General features: G+C 38.4%; 1 protein-coding gene across 1 annotated transcript in view; it reads right to left on the bottom strand.

Moving 5' to 3' along the window:
- Positions 1-22,117, bottom strand: part of BCKDHA (branched chain keto acid dehydrogenase E1 subunit alpha) — a 521,678-nt gene that overhangs the window by 428,977 nt on the left and 70,584 nt on the right. The window contains exon 3 of the mRNA XM_044062764.1: positions 10,825-10,911. Within this exon, the coding sequence (XP_043918699.1) occupies positions 10,825-10,911 (87 nt within the window). The remainder of the gene's footprint in view (positions 1-10,824; positions 10,912-22,117) is intronic.

The following is a 22,117-nucleotide window of genomic DNA, read 5'->3' as shown; positions in this document are numbered from 1 at the left end:
AAACCCTCATGTGTAACCCTGCTTTGAAGAAGCATGAAAACAGACATCGTCAATAACCCAGAATCCTGAGATGGTTTCCCCCTGCACTACTTAGGAAGACTCTAAACTGCTGGTTAGACAGAAGCCTGAAAAATGACAAGCTTGTGATACTGGAACTAGAATCTAGATGTCTTTACCACTGGACCTAACCCTCCAGTGAAGAATCCTCATCTGAAATCTGGCACGAGAAATCAGGGATGTGGAAGCTGAACTAAAGAAAAAGCTTTGAAACATGACTCTATTGCGCAGAATAAATAAAAATAACTTCTTAGATTTATAAAATCTTGTCCTGGGAAACAAAGGCCCAATAGACTTATGTTACATAAACAAAAATGCCTTGGTGGTCCACTGTCATAATAATCTATACAACAAAAGGAAAACTTTGATCCTTAAATTATTTAGTAGACCCAAACCCCAGTTTCTCAAGGGCAATATCAAAAGCATTATAAAATGTAAATCACCATCATGCCCACCAAAGGGGCCCATGAATTTAGACTGGCCTCTGAAGCCAAAGTTAAGTATAAATCCTTCTCCAGCTAGGGCAGAAAACTAAAAAAATACCCTACCTTGCTCAGAATGTATTCATAATGATGCCTCCTATTCTGACCCAAGTGACATTGCCAATGTTCTTACGTACACATTTAGTGCCACCTTCACTCCTAAGACCATCTCAAAGCCCTGAATTATATGAATCCCTGACTCCCCCATCATTTACTGAAAGTGCTAACAAAAGACTAACAAATACTTCCAGCATGGGAACTGGCAATATACATAGTTGCTTAATTAATCATTTTAAGCATGCCCTTGCAAGCACACCACTCAAGCTGTATAACTTAAGTTTAGCTACTGGTTTTGTCATTAGATGAGTAGCACACTGCATTCATGATGGCGGTCCATAAGAGTAGCCTTACAACCAACTAGGTAATTACAGATCTAATCAGCCCTAGTCTCATCTGGAAAGCCATGAACATGTTATAAACAGACCTCATAAATTGTGAGAATTAAGAATCTTGTTAGACTTGACCTCCAACAGTTTGACTTTGTGAAGGATAGATCCTGTCCATTTAGTCTGGTAAATTTCTTCAAAAGATTTACGGAATCCATAGGCAGTGGCCGTATCATATAGTGCACACTGCATATCCTGATCTGGCCAAGGCTTTTGACATCATTTTCTATAATAGCATCATATAAAAGATAAATGCTTTAAAAATAAATTTGTGGTTGAAAGACAGAATTCATACAGTGCAAGTTGTAGGTATCTCATCAGAACAAGTGACTACTGTTCTTCCTCACAGCTCAATGCTAGGACCTCTCCTTTTTGATATTTAGTTCTCAGATCTCCAAGAGTGGCAACATCTCTGGCTAACACATTTTTCTGGACGATTGCAAACTAGAGGTTGTTTTAAGTTACCCTATGGCACCAACACCTATCAGAATGAATTATTCCCAGTAAACTCGTGGTGTGCTAAAAATGGTCTCAAGCTAAATGCTAAAGTCTAGTACCATCACTTTTGGCAGTCAACCCCCCTCATCATACTGTCTAGACAACAAACCTCTGCAAAATGAAAATGTAGCTAGGGATATGGGTATTTGGGTTGATCTCTTTCTCTCTTGTAACCATCATGTGACAACAGTTGCCAGGCAATCCTTTTATTTAGCCCAGCTAATTACCACTGGAATATCATCAAGGTCTAAAGAGAAAATCAGTCCCTTATTCTCAGCATTGATCAGGCCAGTTAGAGTACAATGCATATCTCGCCAACCATATCAAACAATTAGAAAGACCCCAAGGGCTTCTAACCAAAGATCACAGGTCTAAATGTCCTTGAGCTATCAAGAAAAGCTGGAAGCTTTATCCCTTTAGTCAGACTTTTCTGGAGAAATCTTACCACACCATTATAGACCCAATCATCCTGGACCTCGTGTTTCTCTGCAAGTTCAATATCTCCACCAATGCTAGAACCAGAGATTTAAATCTTCACCAAAAGATAAATAAAACATGGTAGGGGGATAGGTCTACAATTTTGCAACTCCCAAACCTCTGGAATAAACTTCCCCTGCATATTACGAAGGGTAACTCATTAGCTTCCTTTAAACATAAGCTAAATGAGTGGATGGGTATCCTCAAATTTACTCTTGGATTGCTTGGTATGGCCCTTCTGAAGAAAGCTGGTACAGCCTGAGGTAGGGTACTGCCAAGGACAGAATGGTCATGAGACTCGTGGCTGTGGAATATCAATGCTTGTATGTATGAAGTGTAGCTTATAACCATGACAGCCTGAGTTCAGAACAACTGAGATTTTTAAGAAGTATTTGGAGCAGAAAGGTGCTAGCCATCCAGATAAAGGAAAATCTTGTTTCCATGCAGTCTTTGGTAGGTTGCTACCACTGAGGTGCAGCAGGTAAACAGCCTGGGAGCAGATTTGAGACAAAAGAGAAGAGTCTTGAAATGGTAATGACCATCTCCACCTTAAAAATGAAGAAACCTCCTTGGATCATTGACCATCTTCTTGTGAAGGTAAGAATCCTAGTGGACCAGATATGCAAATATGGATAAAATACACCATGACCATGTAAAGCTATTACTTTGGTGGGGGCATCTGCCAAGGCACATACTACATAACTAATTTTATTCCTTAGTAGAGACCAGAGAAAATACTGAAGTGTTTCTTACAAGGAGGAAGAAGGGCCATGATTGAATCTCATGCAGAAGCATAGACATACATCACTAGGCTAACTGCATACTGTACTCCCCTTGAATTTATGAGCAGTACAGAGGAGAAACATAGGGTATGAGCAACAGTGGTGATTCCCAAATTTGCTGTCCTCCAGTGGCAATTGACATCACCAGCTATGGGCATGGCTGACAACCACAACCTGGAAGGTTAAACCTGGGTAAAGATGCTGAAGCTTACAGTATAAAGGAGAACAAGGAGTCAGGTGAATTATCCATGTCTTAGCAAGATGACGTAGGTCAACCCTCAACACAGAACAACACAGTAAAAAAAGTTTTCTTGGAGATTACAGTTTACCAGATTTCTCTGAACAAAACAGGAGAAAACACAGCTTGAAGTCTGACTTTCCTCTTGCTCTACATGAAGGGCAGATAGGTCTTGCAACACCAAGAAAACTTTTAAGACTTTTCTGCTTGTTTAGGCAACCTCATTAAATCTCAGTCAAACTGTATGATGTGAAATATTGTGGGTCTCTCTCTAAATAGGAAGGACAGAGTGTATCCTGAGTCCATCAACAGGTGGAAAAGTTGAATTGCAGGAGTACTTTTTGAGTAACTGGATGGATGCCACAAGACAGAAGGCCAAAGCTCAACCACACAAGAGAAGGGCCAACTTATGATAGGAAATTAGACAAATATGGTCAGTTCACAAAGAAAAATGAGTGAATATGAAAAAAGCTGACAGTTACATGTAACATTACAGTGCTAAACCAGCATTTTTTTCTCAAGGCAGCCTGAGCCCATTTTGTTCTGACAGATCTCAAAACACTGCAACGAACTGGAAAGTAAAGATAAATGATGGGAAAGAGGAGAGAACGCAACAAAATTCTACAAGTTAAATGGTATCAATGCCTGCAGCATCTGTCCTAAAATTTGCTGAAGGGGGCTCCTTCTTATGAGACTTTTAAATTAAATGGCAGAATGCGAGAATGAATGAATAATTTTCTGTGCAATCTACTGGTCACATGGTAAAGCTTCTAATATTAATTTTGCTTTTAAGTTGCATCATTTCATGTAGCAGTAAAAATACTGTAGTGTTGTCTTAAGCCTGGTGTTAAATTCATTCACTTTATTTTATAATTAGAAGGCAATACTTATTGATCATCATGGTAAAAGCAATAAACAGTGAAAGGACAAGATGCACTTTCAAAAAGCAAGGCAACCTGAGAAGATAACTAGGAAAAGCATGAATCAGTATATGAAAGCATGAAAAACCATTAGCACAGATACATTAAAAAATGAATGGCTGAAACAATACTGCCATCAATCAGTACTGGCAGACTTACTGAGATATCACAGTCTTTGCTGACTGCATTAATGGATAGCAATAATCCTACCATGTTAAGTGGCTACAGCATCAGTTCAACTACACCCTTAAAAATGTTCACCACCATCCTTATCTAACTTGCAAATAATGTATATCTGCTAATTCCTAAAACCTACTGGTTACAAAACCATTGTGTTGGGCATACACAAGCCAATGAAAAAACAGTAAATACTGTCCCTAGAAACCTACAGTGCAAACCATAAGGTCTCCTACAGTGCAAACAGTGGGGTCTCAGCAAAACAAAGGTGATAATGTAAAAGAGCAAACCACAACAATTTCATGCATAAGTATAACATCAAGTTTTATCAAAAAGCATCTACAAAAACACAACCATGGGTTTCAAGATAAAGATCTATGACTTTACTGATATGACTATACTTACTATATCAAATTCATACACCATCAATTATACACCTTGGTATACTATTTGTATTCATATTTATATTTATATTCACACTCAGATACACATATATATTTTTTTATTAGAGTTTTATTAGAGTTACAGCTGGTTTTTGGTTTATACACAATTTTATAATTTTTATGTCTTCTATATGTAGGCATATGCTACTAACATAAATAATGCTATTTAACATCTTATAATGTGCATGTCATGTATTAAACTGTGAAGTTATGTCATGTTTTATTTTATGTCATAATAATTTTTACATACAAACAGAAAAATGATAGTTGTTATACAAGTTTACAATGACTTTATGTATGTATACATAGGTTGTAACAATAGTCAAAATTACTAAATGAATGACTATATTTTTGTATATACTTCAGTATATGCTTCTTGTAATATATTTTTTATTTTCTTATTATTTTCTATTTGGATACTATTGAGTATAGTTGTTCTTTAAGATTTTTTAAATAATAATTAATGTTTAAATGAGTTCAATTGATTGAATAATAGATACTTAATTACAAAACTTTCCTGCTTTTTAATGTTTAAAATGAGTTGCTTCATTAAATATTTTTATCTGAAGAAGTTATCCATGAATAAAGACTTTTAAAGACAAGATCCTGCCTATTTTATCATAGTGGAAGGACTGTTTCTGTTTTTTACTGTTTGCCTCTTCGTTTTGATTCACAGTCCTGTTGGTAGACGAGGGACTATTCATCCACCTGGAATAATTTAATGCATCAAACTTCGAACCCTTTATTGGCTCTGGACCTTACTGTTAATACCAGCACTGATCCTTTACCAACTAACAGTGAGAATATAACAGAATTTATTAGCTTGCTAAAAGAGTTTGAAAATGATTTATATAAGCTACAACGGTATGCATGGCAAAGACAACACTTAGAAGCTTGCCTGCATTTCCGTATTGTTCCGAGAGGCATGAGAATATTCTGTGCGTCAAAGGTATCCAAAGTCCATTCTGCTTAAAAAATGGCAAGATCTAAATATTGACTTACAGAATTGAGAACAAAGATTGACCAACAGTCATAAAGATATTACTGAACGTTTTAATTCTGATTTCTGCAAGAAAAAAATAGACACGATTCGTCTTCATGTTAACTTGTTTAGTGATCGCTTAAGACAAACAAAACAAAGAAAACTTCAGAGAGATTACAATGACTTCACAAGTGGTCCTTGTGAATCTAGTGTTTCTTTTACCACTGTTGATATTCATGATGTGCAACGACCTACTTACTCTGCTGTAGCTACTAATAATGGAATACAATTAGCTACACCTGATCTACCTTCAGCTTTGACTGAGCACGACAGAAAATCCTGAACACAGGAGATGTTCGTTTTTTACCTTACCCAATCAAACAAACCCTGCCCAGAGGACGATCGAACAGTCGGGGTCCAAGAAAGCGAAAATTCTCCACAGAAAGACCAGCGGAAGTAAGACGAATAAGAACCTGAATGACTTGATTTATAATTTTTCTAGTCTTGTTCTAAAAGGTTCTGACATTAGTCTATTAAACAGAGGACTCAATTTTATTCCAGCACAATATAGTTTTTTGAGTGATACTCTAGTCGATCTGAGACTTTTTTGTTGTACACTTTCACTTAAATTGTTTTTTAATGACAATGTTACAACAGTTAACAGTACTCATAAATCTTCTATGCTTAGAAAAAAGAGTAGCTATACACCTTGTTTACCCATGAGTATAGAATGTTTTCAAAAATTATGTGAAAAAGATTTTTATTGTTTATATTCCACAAAGAAAAACAAGAAGTGTTTTTATAACCTTGCCACGACAGAAGTTGACTCTTTGAAAATGTTGAAAAAGAATAATGACATTAATATAAAACCTGCAGATAAAGGAGGTGGCATTGGTGTCCTAAACACTACAGACTATCTCACAAATATGGAACTTATGTTAGCTGACAACATTACATATAAAAAGATAACTCAGATAGAAATTAATAAAATAATAGTCAATGTTCATAATGAATTTTATAATTTGCTTTTATGCAGGCAGATAAATGAAGAAGTTTATAATTATTTGCTTATAGAACATCCCGTTCTGCCAATTATAAAAGGTTTGCCAAAGATTCATAAACAAATAGTCCCGATTCCTATGAGACCAATAGTGGCTGGGGATAGATGGGTCACATCTACTATATCCAGTTATATTGAAACTACATTGAGACCTATGGTTGATAAAATACCATCCATTCTTAAAAATAGTTATCAGCTTTTGGATTGTTTATCAGATTTATATTTTGATATACATAGTAACAAACACCTACTAATTACCATGGATGTCAAGAATCTTTTTACATCTATTCCCAATGAGTTTGGTATAGAAGCGATAAGAGAATTAATGGTACATTATACAGATTTTAATACTGATAAACAAATATTAATCTGTCAGTTACTTCAGCTAGTTTTATGTAACAACGTTTTTACCTTTCACACTAGAAGTTACCTACAACAATGGGGGGTTGCCATGGGCACCCCCTGTGCTAACACTTACACTAATTTAGCTGTGTATTACTGGGAGAAAAACTATTTATTTGACAACCCAAAATTCAATAAAATCAAGCTCTATAAGCATTTTGTAGATGATATTCTGGTAGTATGGGAAGGTACTAAGTCTGATTTCGAAAGCTTTGTTACTTATTTAAATTCCACAACTAACTTTTTAGAATTTACAATGTAAATAGCTGAAGACACCATTAATTTTTTGGATGTCTCCCTCACTTTTTGAGACACTGGTTTGTTAATATCCTCACTTTATAGAAAACCTACTTGGAAAAATACCATCTTGAACTATGACAGCATGCATCCAAGACGTGTTTTCAAAGGAATCGTTAAGAGTCAATTTGTTAGACTTTCCAAAATTTGTCAAAATCCTCACATCCTTGCATTTGAGGCAGAAAAAAATGGAGAAACTTTTCATGGATAGAGGTTACAATAGCACGTTAGTAAGGGATATAAAAAATAATATCTTGGGTACAGTAGATACCAATGAAAATCTCAATATCACCAATAAAACTGTCTATAAATCACGATTGCAGAGGAATTCTGCTACTAATCATTTACCTTTTGTTATGAAATATACCAGTGATATACTATCTTTACAGCAAGTAATAATTAAAAACTGGAATGTCCTAATTATGGACCCTTCTATTGAGAAATTAGTAAGTAAAACCCCAAAATTTGTTTTTAAGAACAGTGCAAGTCTGAAACATATTTTGTGTAATGATGATTTTTCTACACATAGTTCCAATATTAACATCAAGAAGACTGGTACGTATCTGTGTGGTCATTGCAATAGATGCAGATATATCACCACTACAAAAAATTTTAAACATCCCACCATGAATTACACTTTTTCTCCCATGTTCTATGCATCATGTATATCTATGAATCTTATTTATTTAGCTACCTGCACGAAATGTGAAGCTTTCTACGTTGGTCTTACCAGTAGAAAGTTAAAAGACAGAATATATAATCATGTATACGATATTAAAAAAGGTAACAAACAAAATGCACTATTTAAACACATTTATTTTAATAGAACGCATGATTTTCGGTTCAGAGTTTTACAGTTGGTCACTGAAAGCAAGAGGGGTGGTGACAACATGAAATTATTTAGCTAATGTTGAATTGAAGTGGATATTAAGACTAGGAGCTCATTTGACACCAGGTCTTAATAGTTTTGTTTCCATTAAGCCAGTATTAGAAAATAGAAAATTATAACACACACATATATATATACACATATATATATATTTTCTATTACTAATAGCTATGATGACATATATTTATTTATTTATCTTCGTATTTATATTGACATTTATTGTTATATTTATTATATTTATACTTACTATATCAAATTCATACACCATCAATTATACACCTTGGTATACTATTTGTATACTATTTGTATTCATATTTATATTCACACTCAGATACACATATATATTTTTTTTATTAGAGTTACAGCTGGTTTTTGGTTTATACACAATTTTATAATTTTTATGTCTTCTATATGTAGGCATATGCTACTAACATAAATAATGCTATTTAACATCTTATAATGTGCATGTCATGTATTAAACTGTGAAGTTATGTCATGTTTTATTTTATGTCATAATAATTTTTACATACAAACAGAAAAATGATAGTTGTTATACACTATATACTGTCCACAAGTTTACGATGACTTTATTTAAGTATGTATACGTAGGTTGTAACAATAGTCAAAATTACTAAATGAATGACTATATTTTTGTATATACTTCAGTATATGCTTCTTGTAATATATTTTTTATTTTCTTATTATTTTCTATTTGGATACTATTGAGTATAGTTGTTCTTTAAGATTTTTTAAATATAATTAATGTTTTAATGAATTAATGTATTAATGTTTTAATGAGTTAAATTGATTGAATAATAGATACTTAATTACAAAACTTTCCCGCTTTTTAATGTTTAAAATGAGTTGCTTCATTAAATATTTTTATCTGAAGAAGCGTAGAGGTTTTCTACGCGAAAGCGCTCATCCTTTTATCCATGAATAAAGACTTTTAAAGACAAGATCCTGCCTATTTTATCATCGTGGAAGGACTGTGGTTTCTGTTTTTTACTGTACTTTACTGAAGGTATTCAAAAGGCATGTGACCAAGGAAAGCACAGAGCTTTCATGTAAACTATACTGAATATAAAAGTCATCTATACTACATGCATTTTGTTGGAAAGAGTTTAAAGTAGACCATAAAGAAAACATTTCTTCACTAAAAGGTGATTACAGATTGTCAATAAAAGTTGGGGAATTTGAGAACAATGCAAGAGTTCAGAGGGACACCAACATGTTATCTGATGTGTTCATATGCAGAACTTCATTACTAAACAAACCCAAGAAGGTCAAACTTCTACAACCATCTAGTGTAACTGGGCTTCTACAACCATCTGGTGTAACTGGGCATGATATAAATCTTTCCACTGTCCTATTTTATTCTTTTTATCCAATAAGGGAGATAATGTTCTACAACTGCCACGCTTTGGTGTGGCAACCAAGGCAGAGCAACATACTGCATAGACAGAAATTCAGTTCTACGTACCTAGAAATAAAATGTGCAGTTTGCAGTAAAATAAGTAGGTAAACTTTGTTGCAATAACTGGCAGTAATGCTAAAAATCAAAGGGAGAAATGTACAGAAGAATGACAGTATATAAACAAGGAGAGCTTCACAGACTGATGGGACAACAATCCGTTCTATAAAGTACTTATATTTACTGGAATGTTAGTGACTATGAGATTAATTTGCTTTTACTGCTTCTAGTAAAAATATTATTGCAGGACTAATTTTTCAACTTTCTACACTGGTGTTCAGCAGGATTACTGCTTATGTAGATTTCAGTTTAGGTCTCCTGTCCCATAAGCAGCTCTGTGAGAAGGCAAACCAAACTAGTCAGGCCATATTTAACCTGCTTCATGGACATAAATCAAGTGTTGTTGGTGTAGCAAAGTGACAGCACTAACACAACTGGCAGTCACAGTATTAGTTTTTAATCCTGAAAGTCTTAGTGTTCACCTATGCATAAAGTGCTCTTTTTTGCCATCTTGGTTTATCTGCTTGTATTCTAATTTGTAATAACGAGATCTGAAAATCTTTAAAAAGGTTATTGACTGCAAGGGTTCATTGTAAAAAGACTCAAAGTAAGAGGTTGAGAAGACGCTACTTTCCCTCTCCCAGTGACTAAATTCTTTGACATCCTGTATTGTTTTGTTTATATAAACTATGATGATTAAATGTAAACATTTGTGACGGAAAATAAAAACAGTGAAACAATTCATGATAAAACAAGAAAACACACTGAATGACTAAAACCAAATGTAAAGTAATTAAAAAAGCAGTAAAAGTTATAAATCAGGGCTTGTGCAAAAATGAGTTTCTAATAATGGCTGAATGAGTCCACAAAATAGACAACTTTAAATCACTCATTGAACAACTTACAACATAAAGTGCCTAACTATACAAACAAATAAAAACGACTAACAGGAGGCGTGCCAAAAAATTCATGCCACTGGTCCTAAGCAAAAACAATGACTCTGGGTAAACTGACTGATTACAGCTAAGTAAGTTGGTTTTGTAAATGTAGTCTTCGTACAGACAAATGATGCTATCCCTTTTGTTGCTATAATTCTTTATACCATACACTTGACAGTCCTGAACAGACAAGAATACTGAAAAACAAATACAGTTCTACCACCAGATAATGTCAAGGAAAAAAAATGTTTTAAGCACTTACCTGTCTCTGTGACTCATATAAAATCCTATCCATTGTATTGAGTAATGTCATATTTTTATAAAATTTGAGAACCTCCTCCTTTGGAAGCTACATTGCGGAAAACATACAGAAACAGATACAAAATGTGTGTTACTAGTATTTCGATAATTAATCAAGATGCATACAGAGCAGAAAAAAAAGCAACCATATAAAGTATGCATAACAAACATGGTGATAGAAATTCTACTTGACAAACAGATGCTGTTAACTTTACACGGTAAATAGTTTGCAATTCAAAACTGTTAACATGTGACAACTTATTTTACACTGAGCTAGTTTCATACAAAGCGGGGAAACTATTTTCTTATTAAAAATAAAAATTTTAATTTATTCCTCATTTGCAGTTTTGAAAACTATTAAATACAATTGAATGACAGCTTACTATAACAAAAGAACAAGGTAAGCCAAGAAATAACACCAAAAACTTTTCCTACAGCAGGTAACATGACAAAAAAATCAAAAAGCAGACGTGTAATCCAAAATAATACAAATATAAAAAAAGAAACATTCAGTTAATTCACTCATTATGCATATATCACACTGCAATACTCAATTATGTGAGGCTGCACTACAGTTAGATTGGGGAATTCTCTCTTTTCCACTGTTGGGCAACCCCATAATTGATACATATAAGTAGCACTGGGGGCTGAGGGAAGAAGTGGGGCTTGTCCTCCTGCATAAAATATTTTTTTTTGTTTTCAGTCTTTTTAAGTAGTAGTAGTGGTGGTTTTGTGTTTCAATTGTTTTTGTGATTTTCTTTGCTTCTAACATCTTTTGTTCAACCTTTAATACTGTAGTAAGCACAACACATGCACACCCACATATATGTATAAAATCAAACTCTCAACTCTACATGGAGAATATCTCCTAAGACAGGAAGACTATTACAGGTCCAGTAAAACAAAAAAGAAGTGTACTCACCATAACGTTCCATGTTTGTTGTACAGTATCTCGCCTTCATTCTTGCTAGCTGGGTTCGGAGTCGAAACTCGGTTCTGACTCGACCGTATAGCAAAGCTAGAGAGCCTCTACTGGCTGAAGGTTATAACCTATCCCATGGTGCTTAGCGGCTGTTCCCCAGATCTCGTTTGAGAGACAGAGAGATCCCTATGATATGTTTAACATACAGAAAGAGAAGACATATGAAATATATTGGTCAAGAAGGTAAAAGGAAGGCAAGATGGGAATCAGACCATATTTGCCAATTGTAAAAATTCCTCTAGATCCTCCAGGAGGGGGATGGCTGGGTGAGATGAAAGAATTGAAGGCGAAAAACTGGACAACAAACATGGAACGTTATGGTGAGTACATAACTTCTTTATGTTATGTTGCCCTATCTCGCCTTCATTCTTGCTGGTTGGGACAGAGTCCCCAGCACCTTTCTCTTGGGTGGCTCAAGGGAATAAACTCTTCAGGACAGTGGAACCAAAGGATCCCTGTTCCAGGAGGCCATATCTACTTTGTAATGAGAGATGGAGGTGTGAGGATTTACCCATGTAGCAGCAGCACAAATTGAATCCAATGGAAGTCTGGATTGAAAGGCACTGGAAGTAGATACCGTTCTAGCTGAATGTCCTTTTACTTTCTCTGGTGGTTCTTTATTATGAGAGTGATAAGCATATTTGATAGTCTCAGTAAGCCATTTGGACAAAGTAACTTTTGAGACTGCCCGGCCTTTTTTTGTTTCTGAATAGGACACAAACAATTGATCTGATTTTCTGAAATCTTTCATCCTGTGTAAATAAAAACGCAGTTGTCTATGTACATCCAATTGGTGACCTTATATTATGCCTTGTTGCTATAATTTGGAAAAAAAATCACAGGCAATTCTATAGATTGGTTTAAATTTGTTTCAGAACAGACTTTTGGTAAGGAGGAGGGATTTGTTCGGAGGAAAACCCTACCATTGTGGAAGATCAAATAGGGAGGACGGATTGATAAGGCCTGCAACTCTGAAACCCTCTTAACGGAGGTAACTGCTGTTAGAAAGAGAGTTTTCCAGGATAAAAAATTTAAAGAACAAGAGGATGCTGGTTCGAATGAGGGGCGAATCAACCCTGATAATTTAGATCCCATGGGGGAGGAAGTTCTCATACAGGAGGTCATAACAGAAAAGTACCCCTGAGGAAGGCCTTGCATAACTTGTGGGACATTACAGCTGATCCAAGTTCCCCCACATGATAATTGGATATAGCAGCAAGTTGAACTCGAATAGTGGCTGCTGTTGCTCCTTGATTAAAAATTTCTGTCAGAAATTCCACAATTGCAGGCATAGACGCTGCAAAACTATCTATGTGTTTTGTCTGCCCAACAAGAGAACCTCTTCCATTTGCTTCCGTAAAGTTTCCTAGTTGTCTTTTTGTGTGAGGAGACCAAAATGTGGTGTACTGCTGGGGATAATTCTGGAAGCCTGGCTAAGATTGGAGGTGGAGAAACCAAGCTGTCAGCTGGAGGCTCTGAACAACAGGATAGAGCATTCCTGACTGATGCATCAGAAGATCTGGCACTGGATCCAGGATCCATGGGTCCTCCTGAAGATGGAGCCAAAGGAAAGGGAACCAAATCTGATGAGGCCAGTATGGAGCATGGAGAATTAAGCTGCGACTCAAAAACTTGGCTTTCTGAATAACTTTTGGAATCAAAAGAAACGGGGGAAAAGCATAAAGAAGTCTCGGGGGCCAATTGTGGGCAAGTGCATCCCTCGGTGACTCTCCCGGAAATTAGGGCAAAGTATTTGCTGCATTTGGCATTGAAGGGAGTGGCAAAAAGGTCACAGGAAGGCTGGCCTCATTTGCAAAAAATTCGATTCGCAACTTCCTGATTCAGGGACCACTTGTAAGGCATGAGAATCACTCTGCTTAGCCCGTCTGCTGTGATGTTAGATTTCCCCAGGATGTGCGTTGCTGTCAGAAAGCATTGAAAAGATATCACCCATTGCCAAACTCTCTGGGCCTCTCAACATAGGGAGTAGGATCTGGTTCCCCCCTGTTTGTTGATGTACCATCCCACCGACATATTGCCGGTCTGAATTGCAATAGTCCCTGTGGGAAGAGAGTTCTGAAATGCTTGCAATGCCAGAAGCACCGACCTCATCTCTAGGACACTGATGTGCAAATGGTACTCGTGATCTTTCCAAACCCCTTGGATTGTCTGTCCCAGATAATGCCCCCCCCCCCCAATCTGAGACCTGTCCATGGTTGCGGTAGCAATAGGTTGGGGAAGTACAAATGGTCTGCCCATTGTTACCCAAGTGGACTGGATCCACCAAAGCAGGTCTCTCTTGCAGGAGTCTGTAATGAGAATCTCGTGAGACATGGGTAACTCCTGTATGGACCATTGAGAGAAGAGTAGCCACTGTAATATTCGCATGTGAAGTCATGCCAGGGGAACTAGTGTTATTGTCGCTGCCATAGAGCCTAGGACCTTGAGGGCAAATCTTGCCTCTACTTTTTTCTTGTTGAGTAAAGATAAGCACTTGACTGCGTAACATTTGAATCCTTTCTTGAGGCAGTTTTGCCAACATGTCATTTGTGTTTAAATCTGCACCTATATATGCTATGATGGTAACAAGGCAGATTTTGCAAATTTTTCTGCATTTATAGTAATGCCTAGTTTTGAGAATAGGTGGATGGTGTAGTCCCTGGCTTTGATTAGTAGCTGCTTGGTGGTGGCAGTTAGGAGCCAGTCATCTAAATATGGAAACACCTGGAATCCTTGATGTCTCAGATGAGCCGTGACTACTGGCAGGCATTTGGTAAACACTCTGGGAGCTGTGGTGAGTCCAAAGGGCAAAGCTCTGAACTGGTAATGACTGGCTCCCAGCCAGAAGTGTAGAAATCTTCGGGAGCACCTGTCCATCTTTATGTGGTAGTACACGTCCTGAAGATCTAACAAGCACATCCAATTGTCTTGTCCCAGAAATGGGAGTATAGACTGCAGTGTTACCATCCAGAACTTTGACTTCTTCACTGACTTGTTTAGTCTGCTGAGATCCAATATGGGTCCCCAAGTCCCCTGTCTTTTTTGGAACTAAAAAGAACCTTGAGTAAATTCCAGGTCATAAACTGGTCTGCGGGGACTTCTTGGATGACTTTTTTTTCTAGCAACATTTGAATTTCTAGTGTTGCTTGATCCCTTTGATTGGGTGGAATATCTGTGATAAACTTTGACGGATGAGGTGAACAGTGAAAGGGAATGTTGTAACCCCTGGATATAATGGACTGTCAAATTCCGCCAGGCTTCTGGGTACAGTGATAGCTTCCCCTCGACTGCCTCCAGAGGCGGACAGTCAGGCCTCCTTCCAGGAGCGCTGGAAGGGCCGACCAGAGAAAGTATCTCTGTCGTGCTGGTTTTGCGGACCCCCTCTGCCACGTGGATGGCATCTTCCATTGTTCCCCCTCTGCCCCTGGGGGAAGGATCACCATGAGCGTCAGATAAGGCTCCTTTGGACTTCTGGAACCACATCTTTCAGCTCTTCTGACCTTTAGAATGAGGTCTGGGAGGGGTGGAAAAACAGACCCCAATGGCAGATAAGTCTTACCATCTTGTTGGCTCCTGATGAGTCTCTTTCACTTTCCACCCAAACAAGGACGAGCCATCAAAGGGGACGTCAATGAAGGAAGATCTGAAGGGTTCGGTAAACTTGCAAAGGCACATCCAGGAATGTCTCCAAAGAGCTATTCCTGTGCCTGCTGCCCTGCTTGCTCCATCGGCTGCACAGGAAATGAGGCGCATGGAGGAGTTAGTGATAGAGGTTAAGGCTGGAAGCTGAGAATTAATCTTATCTGATTAATCCTGGGCTGTAGTACCTTGTAGGGCATCTCCCAGCTCTTTTAGGAGATCCCTCTGAAGTCGGGTGAAATGTGACAAATAATTCAGCGACCACAAGGTAAAGGCTGCTGAGAAGAAAGTACATTTCCTGTACCTGTCCAATGTGCAAGACTCCTTATTTGGTGGATGGACAGATGTAGACGTTTCAGCCAACGTCTTTTGTGGCCCGCAGCCACCACCACCGCACCTACTGGAACACCCTTAGTTAGATACAGTCTGTCCTCTGGGGCCGTAATAAATTTATTTGGCCTCCGCAGAATGGGGTCCACTGATTCTGGAGAGTCCCATACCTTCAGATTCACTATGCCCAGGAGGGTGTCAAAAAGTGGAGACACCCAAGAGGTGGAGGGGTGACAGCCAAATGCCTCCAGGTACACAGACTCATCATCAGAAGGGGAAAGGGACTTCCAGCCGCCCCTCTGCTTAAAGATCTCTAGGATGTGTGAAAAAGAAGGGAGACCATGGGTACCCTTCTAAATCCTCCAAGTCAGTATCAGAAGTGACAGACTCAGGGGAGTCTACGTGCTTCCTCTTACACTACCTCTTCCGAGGGACCTCCTCAGGGGATGTTCCGGGGAGGTATTGGAAGAGGAGGTTCCACCCATTGGGGTTTCATTGGGCATGGACTCTCTACTGAAAGGGATGATGAAAGGATGATGAAGAGGTGGACACTGGCCCTTTTGGGGGAAGAGAGGCTGGAACCAAAGGTGGAGCAGATTCAGTGGAAAGCACACTCCACATCACCTCAAAGGCACTGCGATCCTGGGCCGATAGAGACTCCAGTCCCGAGGGGCCAGGAGAGCTCTCTGGCACTGAGGAGGGTGGCCCTGAGTCTGATGTGGGGGCCGAACTCACCTGAGCTGGAGAGCCGGCTCAGACATGAGTCCGACTCTACCCCCCCCCACCAGAGCCGACCAGGGAGTTTCGACCCCCAGATCCCTCGATGGAAGACAACATTGACTAGACTGGAGCAGACGCCGGAGCCGAGATATCAGGAGTGATTACTGGCTTCGCCAGTTCCAGCAAGAAGACTTCCATACTCTCTGGCTCCAAACTCATCAGAGTCGGAGGAGGAATCAACGTTATCTGAGGTACAGCTGTCGGCTCCACGATCCGATGGGCTGGACTCGAGAGAATTTCTGCTAGTGCCTGGGTCCGGAGCAACCTCTTCATGACACACTCCACATCATCATTTGATAATCTGCAGGATTGAGAGGAATGGCTTAACGATTTGTGGCTACATGCTACAGACTGTAACAAAGCAGATTGCGGCACCGAATGAACAGGCTCCAAGGATGGTGACAAGACTCCTTTTTTGGCTCCGCAATGGTTCCGAGGAGACAGATGGAACCAAGGGAGGACCAGATTTGTTGGAACCGATAACTTTCAGACCCAAGGATGCTCTATCTTTGAAACTGCTTGATGGCTCAGACACAGGAGCCGACAAAGCAGCCTTTTTTGCCTTATCCAGTTTTGAGGTCCGATTACCTTCTTCAGCTTTCAACAAGCCCCTTAAAATGAGATTATTTTTTCTCTCCTACAAGACCCTTGCACTGAAGCTATGACAAATGGAGCAGGAGTCTTGGAGATGAACTGGTCCCAGACAGTAGACACGACTTGTGTGTCCGCCCATTATAGACATTTTCTGAGTGCATGAATCGCACTTTTTAAATCCAGATTGTTTGTGCTCCTTAACAGATTCTTTAGACATTTTTTTTTTTATATACAAGAAAAAATGGAAAGGATAGGGAAGAGAAGTCTCTAAATTAAACAACAATCTCCTCCAACCCAAGGAGACGTCTCTAATTTAAACGGTGACTCTAAGGGAGGAAAAGAAGGTGAAAGAATTATCCAACTGAAATGGATTCTTTAACTAGATAAGGGGAAGAGAGAAAACAAGGCCCAAAAAGACAGCCGCAAAGGAAAATATAGCCAAGAATAATACAATCACACAAAAAGGCACTACACTGTAACTGGGAAAGATAAACTAAAATGTGGCAGTAAGTTTTAGGAGAAGTTATCCAAAAACAAGAGTATAATACTAAATTTTACTAACCTGAGCCAGTGAAGACAATCCCGAAGTTTCAAGCGGCAAACGAGATCTGGGGAACAGCCGCTAAGCACCATGGATAGGTTATAGCCTCGAGCCAGTAGAAGCTCTCGAGCTTTGGTATATGGCCAAGTCGGAGCTGAACCAGCAAGAATGAAGGCGAGATAGGATTACATAACATTGCTGGTTAACATGCACACAATGCACATTATATGGATTCATAGCCACAGGATTCATTAAATAAATGGAAAAGCAGAAAGCAGTACATCTTACAGTCTCTATAAAATGGATGGTCTCTAGCAATGCATTGCTTGAAATACTTCAATAACAAATTCTGCTCTATCCCAGTATGGAACATTCTATCCCAATATGGGACATTCTGTCTGTAATGCATAGAGCATGGATGACCATGTGGCAGCATCACAAACACAGCAAGCAGAAACATTCCTACAGAACACCACACTGACCACTAATCTAGTGTAGTGACACTTCCCTTTCCAAAAAATGAAGCTAATGAGGTTGGCATTTAATATCTCAGAGTCCTATACACATCCATAGAGGGAAGACATTTTCCTCAATAGGGTAGAATGAGTCTAGGTAAATTCAGTGACTACCTCATGCATAAAGGAGGGGTTAAGATATCAGCTCCCTGGGGAATACTGTGCAAAGCTCCTTACATACAATTCAGAAATCCTTCCAACAGAATCTTCCAAGACAGATATTTCAAGCCACACTGACTGGGGCAAAAGGGGGTAAAAGTCAGTTTCTCTGAAATAAAATTTATTGTATATTAAAGCCAATGTTGTCTGGCTAAAGGAAGCTTAAGAGTCAGACAAGGAGAAAAAGTCAAAAGGTGTACTTTAACAGATAAGGAATGCAGACAGTTTCACTAACTACTGTAAAATTTAAGGTACTGAAATAATACCTACATTAACAGACTTGATTAACACTAAAATGAACATCTATTCCCCTTAAAAGGGCAGACTATAAAACCAAGCCCCTTAGCTTAATTTGAAACAGGCAAGACCACAATGGAAACTGTTAGGAAAAAGCGACACTCCTTGTTGCTAGTAGACCAAAAGCTCCAAAGCCGTTACGGAGGACTTCTCCATCTTTCTGAAAGAGTAATAATCAAAGACTTTGCTGCTGGCATTCAAGGCAGCAGAGAGGAATGTACTTACTGTAACACAACTGGAAAAATGGATAAGGCCAACAGGTGCATCAACACTGATAGGCATGCAAAACTTTCCCAGGCTACCCACAATGCTCCCCCTTTCATAACATGTCATAGTGTCCAGATTGTCCAGGTCTGAGGTGAGCTACAAAGAGGAGTGATGCTTACTGCCATGGTTCTAAACTCACTACATGAGGGGGGAGGAAGGCTATGCTACTAAGGATGGGTCTGTTCTTCCTGATTTCACATTACTGTAAGTACATAACTTTCATATTTGGGACAAGGAAGTCCATTCTAACAGCAAGTGCAGAGCGCCAATCTACTCCTCCCAGGTAGTCTCCCTTATTAGAGCATAACCTTTAAAAGTGTAGCTCCAAAAGAAGACTTAAAGCTGAAAATCACATCCAGTTTTGACAGCCTTGAGAAAGAATTGAGAGAACCCCAACTAGCTGATGAACAATCACCCTCCAGAGATGCTTCTGGAAATAGGCTAAGGACGCAGTGACCGTTTTAGAAAAATATGCTTTTTTATTTTAACTTTAATTGTTATGTCACAATCACAACATAAAATTACAATTATTTATCTTAGTTTTAACATCATAACTCCAACTTACAACAGTTTTTATTCATAGAGTTCTCTAGATCGTATTACAGTAGTTCATTCTCTGCAGGGTAACTGCACCTTGTATTCTCTTTCACCTCAGTGGAGTTTTCAGTCCTTGACATATGCTTCCAAAGTTTTAGCTCAGTTTACACAAATCACGTATTACCTTTTCCATCGTATACACACCTAAGCATTGGAATACCAAAGGAGATTAATGCACAATATATAGTAGTTTTAATGGTTAAAAGCACTTCATCACAGTCCAATAGTCTGTTTGCCATTTTTATTTACTTATTTTACATTTGTTGACTGGGATAGTCTGAATGGATATATGTCCATTTTAAGTAGAGGCCAGGGGAGAAAAGCTCCAAGATAATAATACACATTGAACATTTAGTAAATGCTAGTTTCAAGCAGATTACAGTCATAAGCAACACCAGCATTTAGCACATATAGTACTAACTTATTATAAAACACTTTGCAAAGCATAACATTATTTTCTAAGTTATATACACATAACATTACATTCAGGTTTAAGACACATTTTGCAGCAGTCATACAATCAACCCTTCCTGAAATGGTGTGGTAGAAAAAAGTTAGAAGTAGTTGAAGGTAAGGCACCTAAGCAATAGAGAGATCACTAGTCGGGATTAGTGCAAGGACATAACCAATGAGTTTTGAAGTATTTCTTGAGTTTGTTTTTGAATCGAGTTAGTGAGGGTTCTAGGGTCAAGTCAGCTGGGAGTCTGTTCCATGTTTTTCCAACAGAGTTGGCAAACAGACAGTCCCCAGCTGAGTAGTTGGATTTGTATGCTTGAACTAGGAGTCAAGTGGATGATCGCAGTGGCCGGGTGCTGATGTAGGGGCTGATAATATTTTTTAGTGCATGTGTATTTTCTGGCTGGTAAAGGACTTTATGTGCCACTATTAGCTGGTTGAACTGCAGTAGGGTAGGCAGTTCAAGCCATCCTAGGCGATTTAGGTTGTGATAGTGGTGTGTCCAGCAAGCTGTGCCAGTAGCAAATCTGGCAATGTGGTTATAGCAGGATGATAGTTACCAAGTTTTTTATTAATGGTTTTGTTAGTTTGATTGATATGCGCATCAAACTTCAGGTTGTTATCAACTATGACACCCAGTAGTTTAGTTTGTGCTTCTGGGGAGATGATAGTACCATTGTTAGTGGTTATGTTGAAGGATGGCAGGGGGATCCTGCATGTGGGGGGAGAAGAGGAGCAGCTTAGTTTTGTTGGGGTTTAGGATTAGATGCTGACTGGAGAGCCATTTTTCCACTGTATTGAAGGTATTTTGGGTTAATGTGAATAAAGTAGCTGGTGAGGTGTCAGAACAAATCAAGGTGGAGTCATCCGCATATTGAATGCAGATAGCATCTGGGATGATTGGATGAAGGTCGTTGATAAAGATGGAGAAAAGAAGGGGTCCTAGTATCGAGCCCTGGGGGACTCCTAATGTCATTTTTCATGTCACACAGGTAGAAAAGGGGAGGGAGGCCAACTGCCATTCTCCTAATTCAAATGACTGAACCATAGCAACTATCTGTTTACGACCTTCAGTCTTCCTTTCACATGGTAGGTCCTCTCCTCTGCATCTGGCAATGTTGTCAGTATATTTTAAATTAACTAATTCAGGGGGGTTCTTTGCTTTTCCAGTGCCCCATCACAGTCCTTTAGCGGTCATCACCACCAAAGTTAACAAATACTGGTTAAGACTAGATAAGTCACTATTCAGCTGCATACCCAGAAAATATAGGGGAAAGTTGTAAATGCCCTTGAAAATCCCTAGCTATTAACCTTCTGTAACTTCCTCTTAAATTAACAACCACACACATTTCCGAAATACGTGCAGCCAGGTTCCTCACTGCCCTGTCTTATACCTCCAGCAATGGTCATTCACTACAGGGAATATTTTATGCAGTCTTACAGGTATACAGTAACAATGATCCAAGCACCTCCATGCAAAATATTCTAAATTTTCTACACTTCTTCGCATATTTAGGTATTTTACATAATCTCAACCCCACATTTCTTCCCTTACAGCAGTCACATTTTGCTTACTAATGAATAGTTATCCTCATGCAAAATTTCTTAAAGTTCACTGTTCATGTCTCAATTTTCTTCCGTACTCTGAATACATATCTTTTAATGTACATAATACTTCTTTCATTTATTTTCTGATTCAAATAAAATTTTTTCACCTGTCTATCCTGATCAGGCAATTCTTACTTCTTCTTTACTTTATCCCGTTACTATTTGTTCAAGCTCTATAAAGTGGTGCCAGTATTGCAGGGGTGTTCTTATTCCCCAGTCCTAAAATTTGCTTATATTTCCCCTTTGGCTTAATTCCAGTAGTTATCAGTTCTAATTGCCATTTCTTATAAAATCGTTCACTGAATTAGGTTTTAAAGTGGACTGAAATGAAATGCCAAAAAATGCATTAATCTACTCAAGGGAACTACCACATTGACAGTATGGGCCTAAGAGTTGACACAGTTTCTTGGGATTTGAGAACTTATGTGGACACTGACTTAACTTATAACCAATGTGTCCACTGTTGTAAGAAAGTCCTTCTATATTGCAC

The sequence above is a fragment of the Protopterus annectens genome, chromosome 1.part0 (genome assembly GCF_019279795.1).
Source record: "Protopterus annectens isolate FY-2018-M chromosome 1.part0, PAN1.0, whole genome shotgun sequence".
Taxonomy (NCBI): domain Eukaryota; kingdom Metazoa; phylum Chordata; order Ceratodontiformes; family Protopteridae; genus Protopterus; species Protopterus annectens.
The sequence above is the reverse complement of the archived record's forward strand: the minus strand, read 5'-3'. Positions and strand labels throughout refer to the sequence as shown.